General features: G+C 38.0%; 1 protein-coding gene across 8 annotated transcripts in view; it reads left to right on the top strand.

Moving 5' to 3' along the window:
* Positions 1-17577, top strand: part of LOC139132044 (neuropilin and tolloid-like protein 1) — a 48208-nt gene that overhangs the window by 16415 nt on the left and 14216 nt on the right. For 5 of the 8 annotated variants that reach the window (XM_070698431.1, XM_070698432.1, XM_070698433.1 and 2 more), the window contains one exon: positions 2716-3075. In XM_070698431.1, the coding sequence (XP_070554532.1) occupies positions 2979-3075 (97 nt within the window). In that variant the 5' untranslated portion in view covers positions 2716-2978. Of the gene's footprint in view, positions 1-2715; positions 3076-17577 lie in introns of those variants that run through there. The other 3 variants (XM_070698429.1, XM_070698427.1, XM_070698426.1) reach the window with 2 other exon arrangements.

The raw sequence follows: 17577 nt of genomic DNA, 5'->3' as shown, positions 1-17577 counted from the left end.
TTTTTCAGACACTTAATACTTTCAATAATTTCTTCTTGTGAAATTGGTTGGTCAATGGTATCACTGATGATGTCATCAGAGTCATTGATTGAAGTATATGATGCCTCTCCATTCCTAATATCCTGCACAACATCATTCATTTCTTCCCAGAGTTGACGATATGCATCACTCTGCTCAGTCTGTTCCGGGTTGAAAAGTGTGTAAAAATACTCAAACCAGTCTTTGTTTGTAATTGATCTAGGGTGAGAACTCCGTGAAGTCTTGAAAAAAGACCAGAATTTGGAGGAATCGTTGACCTCTAACAAAGACTTGATTTCGTTGATTCTACTCAAATTGAACATCTCTTTCTTTTCTTTGATAAGTTTCCTATAATTCTCTTTAACAACTTTGTAACTTAAAAGAGCTTGCTGATAATGCGTACGTCTATAGGTGTTTAATTTAGCAAACACTTTGTTCCTGGCATTTCGACACTCGTTGTCAAACCAGCCATCGTAGGTCGGACGAGGGTTTCTATGGTTACACACTGGTTTGGAAGCATTATAAAATAAAGCATTGAATTTGATAACAGCATCGTCCACATCACCTGTATGTACAGCTTCAGTAAAGTTTGTCACAATGGTTTGCATATCTGAATTTAAAAACTCATTACGAAATTTCTCTGCATTGAAGCGATACTTCTTGAAATTGTTACTTGCAGTAGCTGCCAAATCAGTATTGAAGCTTGACATTGACTCACAATTATCACTCAAAGTACAATTGATTGTAAAATCCAGCGGAAAATGGTCTGACTCTAGTCTACTGGTGACTTTAAAATCAAGAATATTCGTGAACCATGAGATAGAAACTATAAGGTAGTCTACAAAATGTCAAATTATCAAAACCGTTGAACATCTGTCTGCTTTCATAACACACAGCTACAGACCCTTGCAATAGCCACAGGAAACCGGGTAATCGTCTTCCACCTTGATAACCAGGTTAATGACTTGGCAGCGTGTCTTCGATTATCTCCTACCGTAGAAAAGCTTTCCAAGACCGCCTCTACATGAGTGATAAGCCGGCCTTCACTCGCATCGCCAACATACTCTCTCTTTTCACTGCGCCTGCGCGTTGCGCTAAGCGTAAATAGGCACGAATTTAAAATGTATTTTACTAATAACACCGTCCATATTCCATTACATGACAGTTATCAGATAAAATGGACAATTCATCATATATATTTAAGCCGTATTTTCTCTTCTGCAATCGATACTCAGGGTTTTTACCAGCTAAGTGCAGGCTATGTCAGCTAGCCATGTTTATTTTCAAAGGTCGAGGATCTTTCCAATAAGCAGAATAGAAATATGGATTAGCATCTTTCTTCAGTCAAAGATTATTTTACCGTAGACTGGAATATGAAAGACGCCTTTTAAATATTTTGTTTTGTTGTCGGACAGATGGCGTATTAGCACTGAGCGTGATTTTACGACGCAGTGGATTCGATATCAGAGTGTACGAGGTAGAGGCGGGAAGGGCCGTATACTGTCATCGTCGTCGTCTTCGCTAGTATCGTTGTATTGTCATCGTCATTGTTATTTGTCCCATCATCATTATGATCAGTATTATTATCAGCGCAATCGATTTCATTATTTGCATCATCGTTAATACAAGGGACAGGGAAATGTTATTGCTGCCATTTTGACTTACATACATACATACATTTTGGATTTAATGCTTTTTCGAAGATAAATTCATGGAAAAGGTTCTAGATGATCTTGGGTCTCTATCAATATCAGAAAGTAGTTACAGACTGTAAGGGCAACGCTTCCACGCACATTTTCCGTAAAATAATTGGAGACGTACCTCAACAACCGATGAGCCAACCAAAAATGAAACCGAACCGATCTTGAAAATATGTACCGCTGTAAATGCCAACAGTTCGCGAAAGCCGAAAAATACTGAACGCCATCGTGAGACCTAATGTATGCCAGCTGTCCTATTATTTAATTTTCACCTTCACTGTGTGTTAAATCTCACTCAATAAAACGGAAAAACGCCTTTAATGAGGGTTACAAGACCATAATATAACGACTCGAATTTGTGACTTCAATTAAAGCAGTTTTCCTCCCATGAACGGTGATTGAAACCAGATAATATGGTTATGTTTACTCAGTTAAGAAGAAGATGGCGCTCGCCTTAGGTTGATTGGGCTTTAATTGTTCGTCATCTAGTGACGAATAGACCATGTGTACTGACACACAGTACTGACACACAGTCGTCGAAAATGAAATTACAGATAGAAGTGAAAACCTGCCCCAAGCAAGGTCAAAGGTCTTGCCGCAAATAGAAAATACTTTGTTTGTTTAAGGTGATAAATATTGTCTAAATAGTGCAGTATAGCAAATGTTTATGAATTAATTCTGAGAAATATGGTACATGAAATTTTTATGGGATTTTTTCCTCTTGAAAATAAAATTGCGGTTGAAATTCATGTAGAGTTCCCTGAGTATAAAATGTTACAAGAACTATCATTTTTGTGCTGTAACACGTCTTCGGTGCTTTCTTGTCGCTGTTGCTAAATCTTCCAAAGCAATAATTTACGTCTTTATGCATTAGTGCGGAAATTATCTTATATCTATGCAAGGATACTAATATGCGCCATCTTTTCGTTGGTGGCGCTGTTACGCAAGCAATCCGAATACCCATTATTTATTATGATTTCTGGTGATCATGTTACAGGTGCAAGATATCTGGATGTTTTATTGGCCTTTTAAATCAATCAACAGCTGACTGCGGAATAGCAGATGTAATGCCGTATTGTACAGCGCTCTCCTACTCGTCTGACCTGGAATTACTCTGTTGAGAAACGCAGAAATCGTCTGAGGTCAACCTGGAGTTTAAAGCCCGACGCAAACCAACACAACAGGAAAACGATGTAGATAATAGACGCTCTTCAATGTCTGTGGCGACAAGACAATCGAGTCAGGAAAGGCAAAGTGTGAATGAGAGATAATTTCTCCTCCAAGAATACGATTCTGAAATTGGAGCACGGTAGAAAAATCATGAAACTGCGGAGCGGCAACTTGACTTTATCTTCAGGTAGGTCGTTGATGAGCCAAAACTCGTTTTCCTCACTTTTCCTCATTCCGATTAAGTATATCTGTGACATTTTTACCCTCTAAGGCCGCGGTGTTCTGCCACTGTACAAACCCTATGAAACCGTATCTGTTTTACATTGCGTTGTCCTCATTTTCCAATACTGCACAGATGGTTACGTCCTACAGCTGTGGTAACGGCCTTTTCAAATTATCAGGAATGTTGTTTTTTCGAAGATACAAACCAATTTGCGGTGCCCTGAAAGGTTAATACTGCCTTGGTCAGCCGTTGATATAACCAAGAAACAAACACTGAAAGCGGATATTTTCTCGTACAACTGTAGTTATCTAAATTCAACTTGAAGGAAGTCGAGATTTAATGCTGTATATTTGCCGTTCCTCTGACAATGTCTAATGGCAGAAGAAATAATTTGCATACTCGGAATGTACAAACTTTGAGGTATTTTTGCTTTGTCGGTAACTGACCCAGTTTCAATTTTGCGTGTTTTCTGCTTGCTATCAGCTAATCTACAGTCACTTTGAACATAATATTAACGCCTAGTGTATTTTGATCTCATAACCGATTCAGTCCTTTAAGCTCTTGAAAGTGAGCTGCAATGGAAGCGAAAACGGAATACCTTGCTCTTTTTATGAGCGTGATCTCATAAAAAATGAAAGAACTAATTTCTCGACACATAAACAAAACGCAATTCGTACTTAATCAACCGCTGTCATTGACGACGCCGTGTACGGATAGACAACATTAAAAGCCACACAATACCAGAGGAATTATTGTATACCATAAGGCCAGGCTCGTTAAAAACAAATCGTGTGTGTTCGGGCAGGCTGCTCGGTTTTAACGCAGAGGTAGCATGCCCTTGCGAAGACCACTGAGCATGAACATGGCGGCTTTACGGGAACACATCATGCATGAAAAGTTTCATGCTAGTCAGAATTGACACGGCAAATCAGTTCTATCGATCACGTGTGTTGAACCGCACAGTACATTTCCCCTCGCACTCTCGGTGTTTTCTCTCATTTCTCTACATTTCATTTCCCGTTCTTCGCTCTGACAGGTTAATTAAGCAGAAAAACAATCTCATGGGTTTATCTTGTACATTTTACACCCTGTGCGTGGAAAAAAATGCCGACGTCAGATTTCAGAGGTTACAGTTCACACTAAATCGGGTAAATGATATTTCGTATTCCAATAATTTAAATCTGTTATTGTTACAAATGACCTTTGTGTTTGGTAAGTAAAGTGCAGAAGGCCAGAAATTAACACACACAATTAACGGGCTTAAACCTCAAAAATGGAAATTCTTGTATGACTGACAAGAGCAAGGATCGTCCAATTATCAGATAATAGTTTCACAGCATCGTAGGTCAAACTAGAGGGTATGTGCATGGTTGTTGGTATCGAAGAATAAGGCGAAGCTATGCAGTGACACCAAGCTACTTAGCGAAAAAACTAGCGGAATGAATGGAATGTATTCCGTAAAGCTAACAGCTATCGCATCATCTTCTTAGTTGAAAATTGAAATTGCCGTTTAACTTCTAACGCTAGGTAGGTATTACGCGCCATTAAATGCTTTGAAAACAAAGCAATGTAACGATAATTATATATGCAATCCAATTTTGCAAACGAGCATGGCTTTGTCACGGACGAATGACCCGTCGTGTAGAAATCATTTCCATTCCGTGTTCAAAGCGTGTTATGCAGCCACACTGAGCCTGACCTGGTCTTCAATGTAGTGAAGAACCCATTTTAATCGCCACAACGTTACTCATTTATTTATTTATTTGTTTAATTTACTTATTTGTTTATTTATGTACGTATGTATTTACTTATTTAGTTATTTATTTCATTTTATTGATTTCTTTGTTTGATTTGTTCATGAATTCAAATTATTGCGATTTTTTCTACTACGCACATTTCCCTAATAGCTGTCAAAATCTACGTTAGTGTTACACGCAAATTTCGGTTCGAAATTTGTATGTTCCTTTGCATGGCGACACCGTACCTCTTTAAAAACTTTAAAGAACGGCATCTGAGTGGTTCAAAATATGGCTTACTTCCAGACTGGTGAATTGAAATTGAATTTCGTTGCTACAGTGCCGTGCGATCGCAGCGTTTTCAGATTCTGACTTTTAAAATTTTATTATATGCAATAGAGATTTCGCACTGAAGGAGAGATGATACCGAGATGAGCACTGCATTGTGATATTAATGATTTATACACAGTCACAGTGGGCACACACATAAATATTAGAGAGTAGAAGATGAAGGGCGGTTCCCTGGCAATCTTTATGGATCACGTGACCGATTTAGCTTTCATTTGCATCGATCATAAACGTGAAATTCAACATGGTCGCCGCGTCCTCTACACCCATGTCAGAAAGATTATGAGTGGTTGACTTTAAACGAAACGACTTGGTTCCATAGGCCAGGACGATTTGATAATTTCCATGAAAACTCTAGCATCATTTTTCTTCCACATCGGTTTTGAGAAATGGACAAGACAAGCTTTGACACTGCATAGACTGTTGAGAGATTGGGGATCTCTATTACATTCTGTGTGTCTCTCCCTTAGTAGCCTTCCTCATTAACTGGACATGGTTTGTCTGATTTCATCGAAGTCGTCTGTCAATCAGCTGAAATGGAAAGCAGCTTTCAGAGAGTTTTCATTTTGAGATAAGAGATTCCGAAACAAGTTGTGGCAAAGTCAAAGGAACTGCTTTGTATATCACATCAGATTTATAAAGTTCGAGAGGAAAGGTTTGCCATGGCAGGAAACTACATCATGATATTGTCAATTTGACAGTTTGTCTACTGCCATTGAAATGAAATTACGAAATCTATCCCCCTTTCTTTAGTTTAATCACAGCATTCCCTTCATCCAAGTCATGTCAGTAGTCACGTCATTAGTTTGTGTATACAATTCCTTGTGAGTTCTAAGCGTCTCTTGTTAACACTCAGTTAAAGCAGTCGGCACGAAAAATATTTCATACCCCAGATAGAAGCTTGAGTATATGTACTTTGACATGCGAAGACAACTGGATTTTAATTGGCTTAGGGAGTACTCCGGTTTGTTCAACCACCTATTGTGTGTATCATGCTCATCTTTGATGACAAGATGATAAAATTGGCTGTCCTCCGTATGACCCCTAACCTCTATCTGACAACGTTTTGGGGCCAATACTCAACATATCTTGGCATACGTTCCTGTAGCGGTATATAGGCAGAGGTGTTCAGACAAGTACGAGTGTCCATTTTATGAATTACGTCATTCAGAACCACATACAAAAAAGGTCAATGCACATTACTTTGAAGACCGATTTTACTGTACGGCAATTTGAGAATAGGTATTAGCTGCCATAATAACATTTTTTCTACTACTAACAACTGATATTAATATATAAATAGTGATGTAAGTAAGAAAGTATTAGCGATATTATGACAATTTTCTTAATTGTTTTGTTTTTGTGTATCCACATTTTTCACAGTCTACTCCTCCAAGCACACTGAAACACACAATTCGGCACAGATCGTATGAGTGTGAGAGGCTTAGTATTTTCGGCCATGTAATTTATGTCCGGACATAAATTCAGTCGCGTCACACCTGCACATGATGCAGAGAATACCGAATTATTTCGACAAGCTTTAGGAAATGGACCAAGAAATCGTTAATACACTGACAAACTGGCAATAAAATTGTCAAATATAAGAACAACCTGTGTCTATGCAGCAAGCTAAAAGAAAACAGGAAAAACCTGCCGAGCTGCGTCTTTTGGAATATATGATAGGGTTACATCCTGGCATTCTATCCGTCAAGAGATTGTATCTCCTTGTTATTACACTTTTAAAAGAAATGTATGGATTATTTGAATAAATATCTTTATTTGCACTACAAAATATGGCCACCAATTAAAAGATTCTCGAACATTTCGACATCATATGTGTAATCATCGACAACATTATATGCATAATTATTGACAATAACTCACAATAAACATCATGATGAAATGATGACATTTCTGTATTTACCGGCAGAAGTAATTAGACAAGCACATTCCTTTCCAGAAATGTTACGTGTAAACTGTTGATTTGACGGTGATGTTGAAATTGAATGATCTAGATGTGGTGATGATTTCCTAAAAATAGTGAGAATTTGAATATGTATAATGTGTACTTCTATATTATGTCACCGAGATAGAAATGTCAATTTGATTACTTTGCAGTAATATTAAATCTGATTGGTCTATCTTCGAAAATGCAAAACCGTTCGACAACCTGGTCTTTGCGATTTAATAAAAGCTTTTATGCTTCATTACTTAAGAACTTCAGATAAAATAAAAAGTGATAATGTGGGCTGGAATAAGAAGCGAAAGTAATACAACCAAGTAAGCAACTAAAATAACGGAAAATCTTGTTAGCTGACCGTTATTTAACGAGAATTAAATTGTCATGAAAGACTTCACTGTTTCTGGAACATGAAGCACCTCATGGACACCACCGGGCCACAACACCAGGCAACACAGAGTTTGTTCTGCCCTGGATTAATGACACAATGCAACATGAAACAGACTGAAAAGCATGTAAATTTCTACTGTCTGCTTAAATTCTTGGAATTCTTTAGCAAGACTCGTCCTGTCTATCATGGTCTCAGAGCGCCTTTTAGATTTAACCAGAATATAGGAGAGTACAACACTTTCGCAGACGACAACCAGACATTGCAGGAATTTAGAAGACGTCACATAAAAGAAAAATGATCACTCTCCAACAAAGACAAGAAAAACCTTTGTTACTGATATCAAATCACGAATGACAGTAATCTTCTGTCAAATGATGAGCCATATATTTTATATCTCAAAATTCTTTTCCTGCCACCGTGCGAATTGGAAATCTTTGTATTGAAGTGTGCTCATGATGCAAAAGCATCGACATCACACTTGCCCTCAATCTAATACATAACTTCATATACGGAATGTTTGCAAAATAGTCCAATCAAGCCCAGACAACTCCACTCAGTCTTGAACTGTCCAAGACTCCAATCGGTCCCTTTGTCGTTGTCCTGTCATTTAAAACAGTACACGCCAATCAGATTCTAGCAACTGATTGCAAAACTGTGGAGACTTCAAGGCGCTGGATAAAACAAAACATAAATCCATTAACTCTAACTTATTTTGTATGCTCACCATCGGTAACAAATTCCACTCTATAGTTTCTGAATTAAAACAAATTATTTTCCATAATATCTACAAAAGTGAATTACCGTCCAAGTTAAGTCCTCTCCTCTCTGACTCTCGTCTCCTAAATTCTTTCAATGTCTTCGTCTGAAACGTTTTAGTGAAACATCTGTGTATGGTCCTTAAGGTAATCTATAGACAAGTAGATTTATAACATATTGTCGTTTGAAGTTGGTTGTCAATTTCAACGCGACATTGGCCATCTTCTTCGCCGATAGAAGAGCTATGTAAATCATACAAAACACACTTGTTATATATAGGGAGGAGTGTTGCTGAAAAAGCTTCAGGCACAGGGCACAAGACTTTTTCACGATTATTACCTAAACCTACGATACTGATGATTGCTGTTATTTCTTAGACACGTGTTCGCGGCATGTGGGTTGCGGTTGGGGCGGGGGTAGTAGTGTGTATTTACCGACCACGGAACCATGTGGAAAGATTTTTTCACATTTGCGTCGCTCTTTCTCGTTCAACCATGACACTCCAGCCGCTATTTATGGCCTTCAGACATACGAAAACAAACCAGACCTAGACATTTCTGAGACCAGAATAGCTGGTACGTTTCTTCTGTATGTATGTTGCAGTCTGTCTGTTATGACCAATCGGCTGTGGGTTGGTAACCAAATTCGAACTTTTGATTTGACCGCTGCCAGGTCTGAGTTATTAAAGCATGCGTAAGACTTCGAAGCCGCCAGGTGTAGAAATACGGCGTTGGTATAGGAGTCGAATTCTGTGAATTGAACACCGTATAGCTGTGTCCAGCGATGATATTTGTCAGTCCGTCACGATTGATAAAAGCTGTGTCCAGTGTTTATTTACGTCAGTCCCATTTGACAGATGCTGGCATGCTACAAAGGCAAACTCAACAGAACAATAACAAAGGAGATTGACGTCAACTCGACTGTTCGTCACACCAACACATACTTGTTATCCTTGGTAACAGAGCGAGGTATGATACGCTATGTGTGCGACATCTATTGGAATCACGATTCTATCCAATTAATCTCCAAGTGGTATTGTGAAGAAATCTTTTTAGCTGTCATCGAGACTTTCAAAAGGGAATATGCATTTAGAATGACATCCGATATCGCGGCCTCACTATCGATGAAAGCCAGGGATCTGAAAACGCTGCTGTACTCGACCCCGGGGGAGCAATCCGAAAATAAGCATAGGAATGATTATGGAGAGTGCGTAACACGGTAGTCTGTTGACAGATTAACAACGTACAACTGTGAGGGATATACAGTTGACATGGAAATCAGCAAAACTTTCTGTCAATTTGCAGTTCACATGAAATGCAAACAGTTCCATGCCTCTACTGTCCTGTCTTCAGTTGACAAATAGCTTGTATTTTGATATTCATTAGCTAATATATAACAGACGAAGATGTACTAAACCATGTAATAATTTATCGCCTATATGTACGCATTTTCGCGTAAGATATTAGTAGGAGACGAGTGGTACCATACTTATATGACATCTTTGAAACGTGTACAAAATACGATATCTCGCCATTTTCAAGATATTCTGTAGTTTATGCCATACTTTATCTTAATTATCCAAACAATTTTTTTGAATAAATGATTCCGTGTCTCAATAGAAACCCATACTATTCGTGTATGAACTACGTTTGACAAATCTCAGTTGCATGATGGGGTTACACCACATTCGTCCCGCCGAGTAAATTTGTCCAAAAATGTTTGAACTCTATTGTTCATCCGGAGTGTAGTATCCAATATGTATGTTGTTGATAGTTGGAAATACAGCTGAGAAACGTTAGGCTAGACAAGACTCGTTTGGTCAATTTCGATAACTTTTGATAGAAAAATATGTTTTCCTGCAACGTCTAGAAAGAAGGCTAATTAAGATGCTATCCTGGACCATTCGTCCGATGCATCGGCAACGAGTTAAAATGATGGAAAATGTCATGCGAACGAGGTTAAGATGACATGCTTCATTTCAAAAGGCCGAATCATTCCCTTTTGTGATCTGTGTAGTTCCACTTTCACAAGTTGGCAAGCGGTAAGACTGGACAATAGACACAGATGTTTTTCCATGTTTGAAATTTGTTCAGTGAACCATTTAAATGTATTTTCTTCAGATAATTTACCCGATGGCCATGAGAGGCGTTAATGATCTTATTAACCCGCAAGCTCGTGGTTTCAAGTGCTGAGAAAGACACCATTTCACCATCAATCGTTTTTCTTGAAATGCAGTCATGTTCCTGTATGAAACTAATAAATGCTGTGCCGATGGGGTTATCGTAGACTGTACGAAGCATGTTGTCATGCCATTGCCATGGCCATGAACGCAAAAATGTCGGCATGAGAACTGAATTGTTCACACCAAGTTTTCACCTACGTAAAACGAATCGTCTTGATATAAAATAACGCCAACTCTTACTGAAAATGTTAAATTATAGTTATAATTTTAAACATATGTCTTCGTCTTATTTGTAGTTTGAATTTACATTCGATCTTCCGAAATAGTGTAAACAATTAGTCAATGGGAATTTAAATTCGCTATAAAATTCATTTTAATGATTATTTTATGTTCACAAACAACATTTCAAAACTGGTGAATTTCTTACTGGAATATGACAGTACCGATTCTCATCAAAATACTGGACAGAATATTAAAAGTTATAGCCTCTGGCTCTAAAATTTAATATCGATATGTAGAGCCTTCGGTGATGAAAGATGGAAAGTTGTGTAAGCCATCACTGTTCATTTTACGACGTAAATTTTACTGCGCCAAAGGCGTAAAATTCATGACTTTTAACCACTTTTTCAATTAAGTGAGAAGTTTGATCATGTTGATCATCAAAGTAATCGGGTGAATTGTAGCTTTGCGTGATTTTTTTAATTTTATCACCTAAGTAGTATAAAACAGTTTGCCCAACTCTGGTGACTGTAAAACTACATTTGCTAATTATTTTAAGTGCAAAGTTTTTATCGTCTTACAGATTAATGAGATGTAACTTTTGATATATTTTCCAGTAATTTTCTTCGGTCTGCGAAATGCAACCTCTTTTTGACTTTCTGTGAAATCGTCTTCTTGTTTGACTTCCGGTGAAATGCATCTTCTTATTTGACTTCCGGTGAAAAGCATCTTCTTGTTTGACTCCCCAAATAATGCCGAAATACCTTGGTTTCAACATGTCAACACAGCCGGTATATGCGTAATTATGTTATTCTTGGAAATCGAATTCTAGTCCAGGCTACATGATTCATTTGTCAATAATGGCATTGCATACCGTACACAAACCATTGTAATTATTGGCAGAACTTTCCATTTCCACTCACTTTGTGGAGAAGAAAACGAAAACTACATTTTTTTATAAACAAAAATAATGAAATATCAAAAGTTACGGCGTCAGTGTCTCTTTAGTGATAACAGTGTTTACCCGTTGTCGACTGCAGTTGCCCTCCCTGCCTTTACACAACAACAGCAATTCCTCAATGAATTGACTTTTCGATAATCATTTCCTTGCTGTCGTTCTTAGATTTATTGCAGAGGATTCGGACAAAATTATCGTTGTACAGTGTTGCCATCACTCATTATGGTCGTCTGACATTTTTAATAAAGTAGGCTGTTGTGTTTGTAATACGAATGAAACGCCCCGCCAATTCAACAAAATATAGATGGTCGTAGAGTTGGCAATCTCATTCTCGATCGCTTCCATCGCCCGATAGCACTGTTTGGAGTGGATGGATAGAGTAGCATTGTCAGCTCCGAAGGTCTTCTCAATCAATAAATTGTCATTCAGTCGAGTCCGATTTCTGTTGCTTTCTGTTTCACCGAAGTCTTGTGTGATGTGTCCTCAGATTGATACTGTAAGGGACTGTTATCATTTTAACCATTCAATAACGTGCACAAGGAATAATTAACAGGACTAGAGAATAAAGTATGAGCAGTTCTATAATCAACCAGCAAACTTAAGAATTAGGCTAGCGTAATTAAGCTCTTAATTTTGTGTCCCCAATAAAATTTTGCAAAGTAAGCGGGTTGACTGTTCAAAAACACAGAAAATTTCACACATGCAAGTTTTATATTTACAGGTACTTGGCTGTTTCCACGTGTCACGTGACCGTTCAAGAATCAAAGCACAATTATCATCAGAATCTCCGTAATTTAAACTGTTACTACAATGTGACATGCTGCAAGCATGCGGACGTTTTAAGTACACAATTTGTAAAACAAAGACTGATTATTATACTAAAAAGCTACCCGACAAAGTCACATTGAAATAGTTTTTTTCCTTTCAATTTGTTTTTCATAAAAAGCTTCAAAGCCCTTTGCCTTTAACGCAAAACACGAATCTAATTACTTTGGCCCTATTTGGATGATGAGTGCGTCGCTGATGGTCCTTGACCGTGTTCATGTCTGCTCTTCTCTCTTTTGCACTTCACGCGAACTATCCTCGCCGGTGAAGGTAAGTCAGTGAGTCAAGCTTACCAGGGCAAGGCTATCGGATGATGTTATTGTAGCTGACGCTTAGCAGGGGCAAAGAGTTCGTACGGCACTTATCATTTAATCATATCTCTTTGTTCGCTTTTTAATAAACTGATAGAGTGGATCAGCCATTCTGATATATCGATTACTTCAGGTTAATTTCGTTACAGCGAGTCAAATTAAATCCGGCGTTTGAAATACAGAATAATGATACAGGTAACGTGACCGTGGTCGAAGTGTTATTAACAGCGAGAGAGTGTGAATACATGGTAGTAGTCTATTCTGTAACCTGCGTATTTGGTTTGTTTGTTGTTGTTTTTTGTTTGTTTTGTGTTTGTTTTTTGTTTGTTTTGTGTTTGTTTTTAGGGGGGTTATTGTAAAATGCAAATGAACATCAAGTGTTTCAGAAAATGACCCGACGATACCTGGCTCTTATATTGACCATTGACTTGAACTTGCGTCGGTAGTGTCGTAAGAAACCGTTAATAGTATAACTTTGTCGATTTCATCACAAGATTCATTCATTGAGGGCACTTTGGTTTCCAATGGGCGACATTGCAAGTATCAGTTATTCTCGTCCTACTTGGATGCAGGATAATTTTGGGCATCAAAGATTATTTTTTGTAAGTGTTGAGTGAGAATAACTACTTAACATTTCTCTTTTATAGGAATTCTCCGTTTACACTATCTCAACATTGTTTTCCTTTATTTATTTTTTTATTGCTTCTCGATACATCATGCTCACTCCCTTAACACAACAAGGATCAAACTGCGAGCTTAAGAATAATATATATATATTAATATATATATATATATATATATATATATATATATATATATATATATATATATATATATATATGGTGTGTGTGTGTGTGTGTGTGTGTGTGTGTGTGTGTGTGTGGTGTGTGTGTGGTGTGTGTGGTGTGTGTGTGTTGTATACATATAGGCACAGCCGATTTCATCAGCAGCTAACTGAATCATCCATTGAAATTCAGCTGACACGCAGAATATTAGTTCACAACGTGATAAACGAGCGTAATATATGTTCCGTGTTGTAGGGCCTAGATTCAAAGGAATTACCAATGGAGCTGTCTGTCTGACACCGTTTCTGAACTTTTTGTGAATTATGATCTGATCGCCAGGGATAAAGCTATAATGCTCATCTTTCGGAAATTTCCGGTTTTCGGCGTGCGGTACAGAGCTTTGACATCGAATAATTTTTGAAAGGTGACTTAGAGGCATATATCTTATGCTCGTGATAGTTCAGTCGTCGCGTGGTTACAGTCAGCTAGCTTCGTCACGGTTCAAATTCGTAATCGATCGCTAGACACTCGGCACCGAGCTCATCAAGGCGTGGAAGGCGTGATGTCACATTTGTTGAAAAAGTACCACTTATCGGAAATCGAATGAAATAATTGAATTATTGATGAAGGTAACTTTTTGTAAATTAGCTTCAATAACGGCAACGCAAGCGATTACAATATTAGCGTCAAATTTGCCTCCATTGGACACGCTTCAATATCCTACGTTTATATTGATTTGATTTCTCGGTCAGTGATAAATTTTTCAGAATCGCATCATAGCGACACTCAGTATGGGTCAATATTTCTTCCGAGAGGGTCGAACTTGACAATATATTTTGGTGAGTGCATCATAGGTATGCGTATCATGCATGCCATGCCATGACATGACATGACATGACATGACATGACATGACATGGCATGGCATGGCATGCATGATGTCATGGCATGACATGGCATGACATGACTTGACATGACAGTGGCTAAAACTTGCTGCATGCTGCTTTTTTATTAGTTCGTTGAAAATCCTAAACTCGTCGAATCACAGAAGCAGACACACGGTCTAACACATTAAACAGGAAAGATGTTGAGTCTTTCATTTTTTTTTAAACTAAGTGCTAGCTCCTGAAATGTACGTAAGTGATGAAAATAATATGTTAGATAGAGGATGGTAACTTAACACTGAATACAACTTTGCTCTGTTTAGTTTTGAATACACCTTGCAACGCTGTCAATGATGTGTTTCGACAAAAACGACACTAAGTCCATATGCATGCTCATTCTTGCGAAATTTGAGTCTCAGTATAAGTTTTAGGCTTCGCTTAAACGTAGTCCATTATATGTAGAGGTTAAAATGTTAAAATAACACGATTGGAACTAATTTGGGATAAGTGGATGGTGAAGTAATGTCTGTTTGATCTGCAAATGTAAGCTCATATGTTTTTTTCTTTCACATTATACACTTGCTTTTATGAGTAATTTGTAATATTGCAACAATCAGCTATACGGTACCTAACACGTTTGAGAAATTCAAAAAATATGAAAATATAATTCTCCCAAATTAGTTCCAATCGTGTTAAATAATATCTGTGTGGAAGAGGTCTCGTGGCGCTTAAGATTTTGTTCCATACGAAGGTTATTTGATGCCATGTTAGAGTTATGTCAGTTTCCGATATGTTATCACGCATTGGAAAAGAGTCATTAATTTTGTATCATATATTTTGTAGAATGTGTGTATACCACAGGCGAGAGACACGCCGCTGTGTTTGCATCACAGGGGCCTGCCCAAGCGATGATCCTCGCACCCGTGGTGCACGCTGGTGTATACAGCGTATCAGTGCAACCCTTTTTTTAAGGTGTACTTCAAGGTTGGAATCTTTTAGAGTTCTTTCATTTTCAAAGTATTAGTAACATATCAGAAAACCACTGATTTTTTTCATAGATTTTGCGCTAAAACCAGCGTTTCCTAATTATACCACCTCTCCCAAGCTGTAGAATTATTCATTTGATGAAAAGTAACATTAATGATTCAAGATATTAAAAAATGTGAAAGCGAATTTCTAAGATTTTTCAAAAGTGAAAAAGGAACTCGCACTCAACCATCACTAAAGCATCATTTCTACGTTTAGAATCGGTACAGAACTTGATGGTTGCAACTGTGCCAACTTTCCATTGTTTTGTGAAGAATAATGTGAAATTCAAACTTTTAGCAATCCCAGCGGCAGCATGATAAATTTCATCGATTAAATGATGTATATTGTTTGTATGCATTGCATGCATGCAAAATAATTGTGGTAAATCTTTATGATGAAATTTTAAATATCAAGTTGCAGAGATTTTGCTTAGAGATTCCCTATGCCGTAGAGAATAGACCGTATTTTGATTCTCAGAACGTAAATAGTAACTCGGCTCTGAACAACTATCCACATTTTGTTTTAAAAATCGCTTATTTTTTCGAACAATTACCATCAACATATACCAGTCCTGCGATGTGTAATGATAAAATGCCCGTTTTGCCTTTAGAAAGGTGTGTGCAGCCTTTCCGAATCGAAGGGCGTAGAACATGTTCGTCACGTAAAGAAAATGAGGTGCCAGGTATATAGTTTGCATTGAATGTATTTGATAAACAGAGACGGTTGTTCACATTTCAATCGTCTTTCTAAAATTCATGCAGCAAGTGATCGCCTGTAAATCCTTAAAAACTGAAATTTGCGCGGACCAAAGTCCATTGGCCTCTTCGAGAAATAGAAATCGAAGACTCGAGGGATGTGGTACCTGTGATAAACGCATTCTCAGACCGCACGAGATATCGATACAGGTAATGCAAGGGCCCAGGAGACTCGAAGCGTATAGGATGACATATTACTGGCCCCTGCGACTTTCAAGACTGTTTATTTATTCAAAAGACTATCTAGACTTATTCCCACACGTGAATGCTCATATATCCCTAGCGTGTGCTTCAGACGGATTCAACATGAACCACGTGACGAGACTTGAATACATATCGTCTTATTTTTTTATCAAACTGTTTACGCTGCATTTAGCGCACACTCTTGAACCTATCAATGCCAATTCAAAGGTTTATTATAAACTGTAATATTTTATTTGCAGTTTAAAAAGATCCATAATCAATAATTAAATTTTATTCATGATATCAAAAATATTAAATTGTTTCGGATTTAATGACTGTGACGTCACGACAAGGCATTTTCTGAATTTTGCAGAATATGCCCTCTATCGAAGGTGAAGGGAAATTAACGCAAATGGCAGTGATAATAATGATTAATGAACTCCACTGGGTAGTTTTCGTTCGTTGTAAAGTCTTAGAAGTCAGAATAAGATCCGCCTATGGACCAAGACTTCATCATTCTATAAGCGATGCTGTTTGTACAAGCGTTTACAAACGGTGAGATGGGCTGATAGCGGAGAAGACGTACAAGAACATGTTTATCCCTTCGAGAGCTTATCAAGTCTATATTCACTTCGTGGCGCATTATCGGCATTCCGGAGGAATCGAACAGCATATCAAACCATCAGCATTTTTTTAAAGAGAAACACGGGACTGTTTTCTCGCAGACCTCCGTTCGTTAGTCAGAACAAACAAGAAAAGGCGCTTGTTGTCATCACCAGTCAGCCGCAGCGGGGATATTGGATAGCTTGAATTTAAAACTCAGCGGTTCGGACAGGACACCAAACAGCCCATCATGCGGTCACAACACAGAAGTAATGATCCAAATAACCCTGAAAGCTTATAACCCTCATAGCTAGCATTTTTACGTGTCACACATCGGCAGGAATTTCTGAGTTCCTCATGCAGGTCTATCATACGAGATGCCGTGCAATTTGCACCACGTAAAATTAGTGAGCGAGAAATTCAGCTGTAAATGGGTTCTTCTCTTCTTCTTCTTTGCAAGACAGCATTTGCTTTGCACTCCATATGATGAGTCTTGTTTTGCCTATCCGTTAGCCGTCTGTTCTTGACTGAAACGCGATCCCA

This window comes from Ptychodera flava, chromosome 4 (genome assembly GCF_041260155.1).
Source record: "Ptychodera flava strain L36383 chromosome 4, AS_Pfla_20210202, whole genome shotgun sequence".
In the NCBI taxonomy this organism is placed as follows: Eukaryota; Metazoa; Hemichordata; class Enteropneusta; family Ptychoderidae; genus Ptychodera; species Ptychodera flava.
This window is presented reverse-complemented; position numbering and strand designations above follow the sequence as displayed.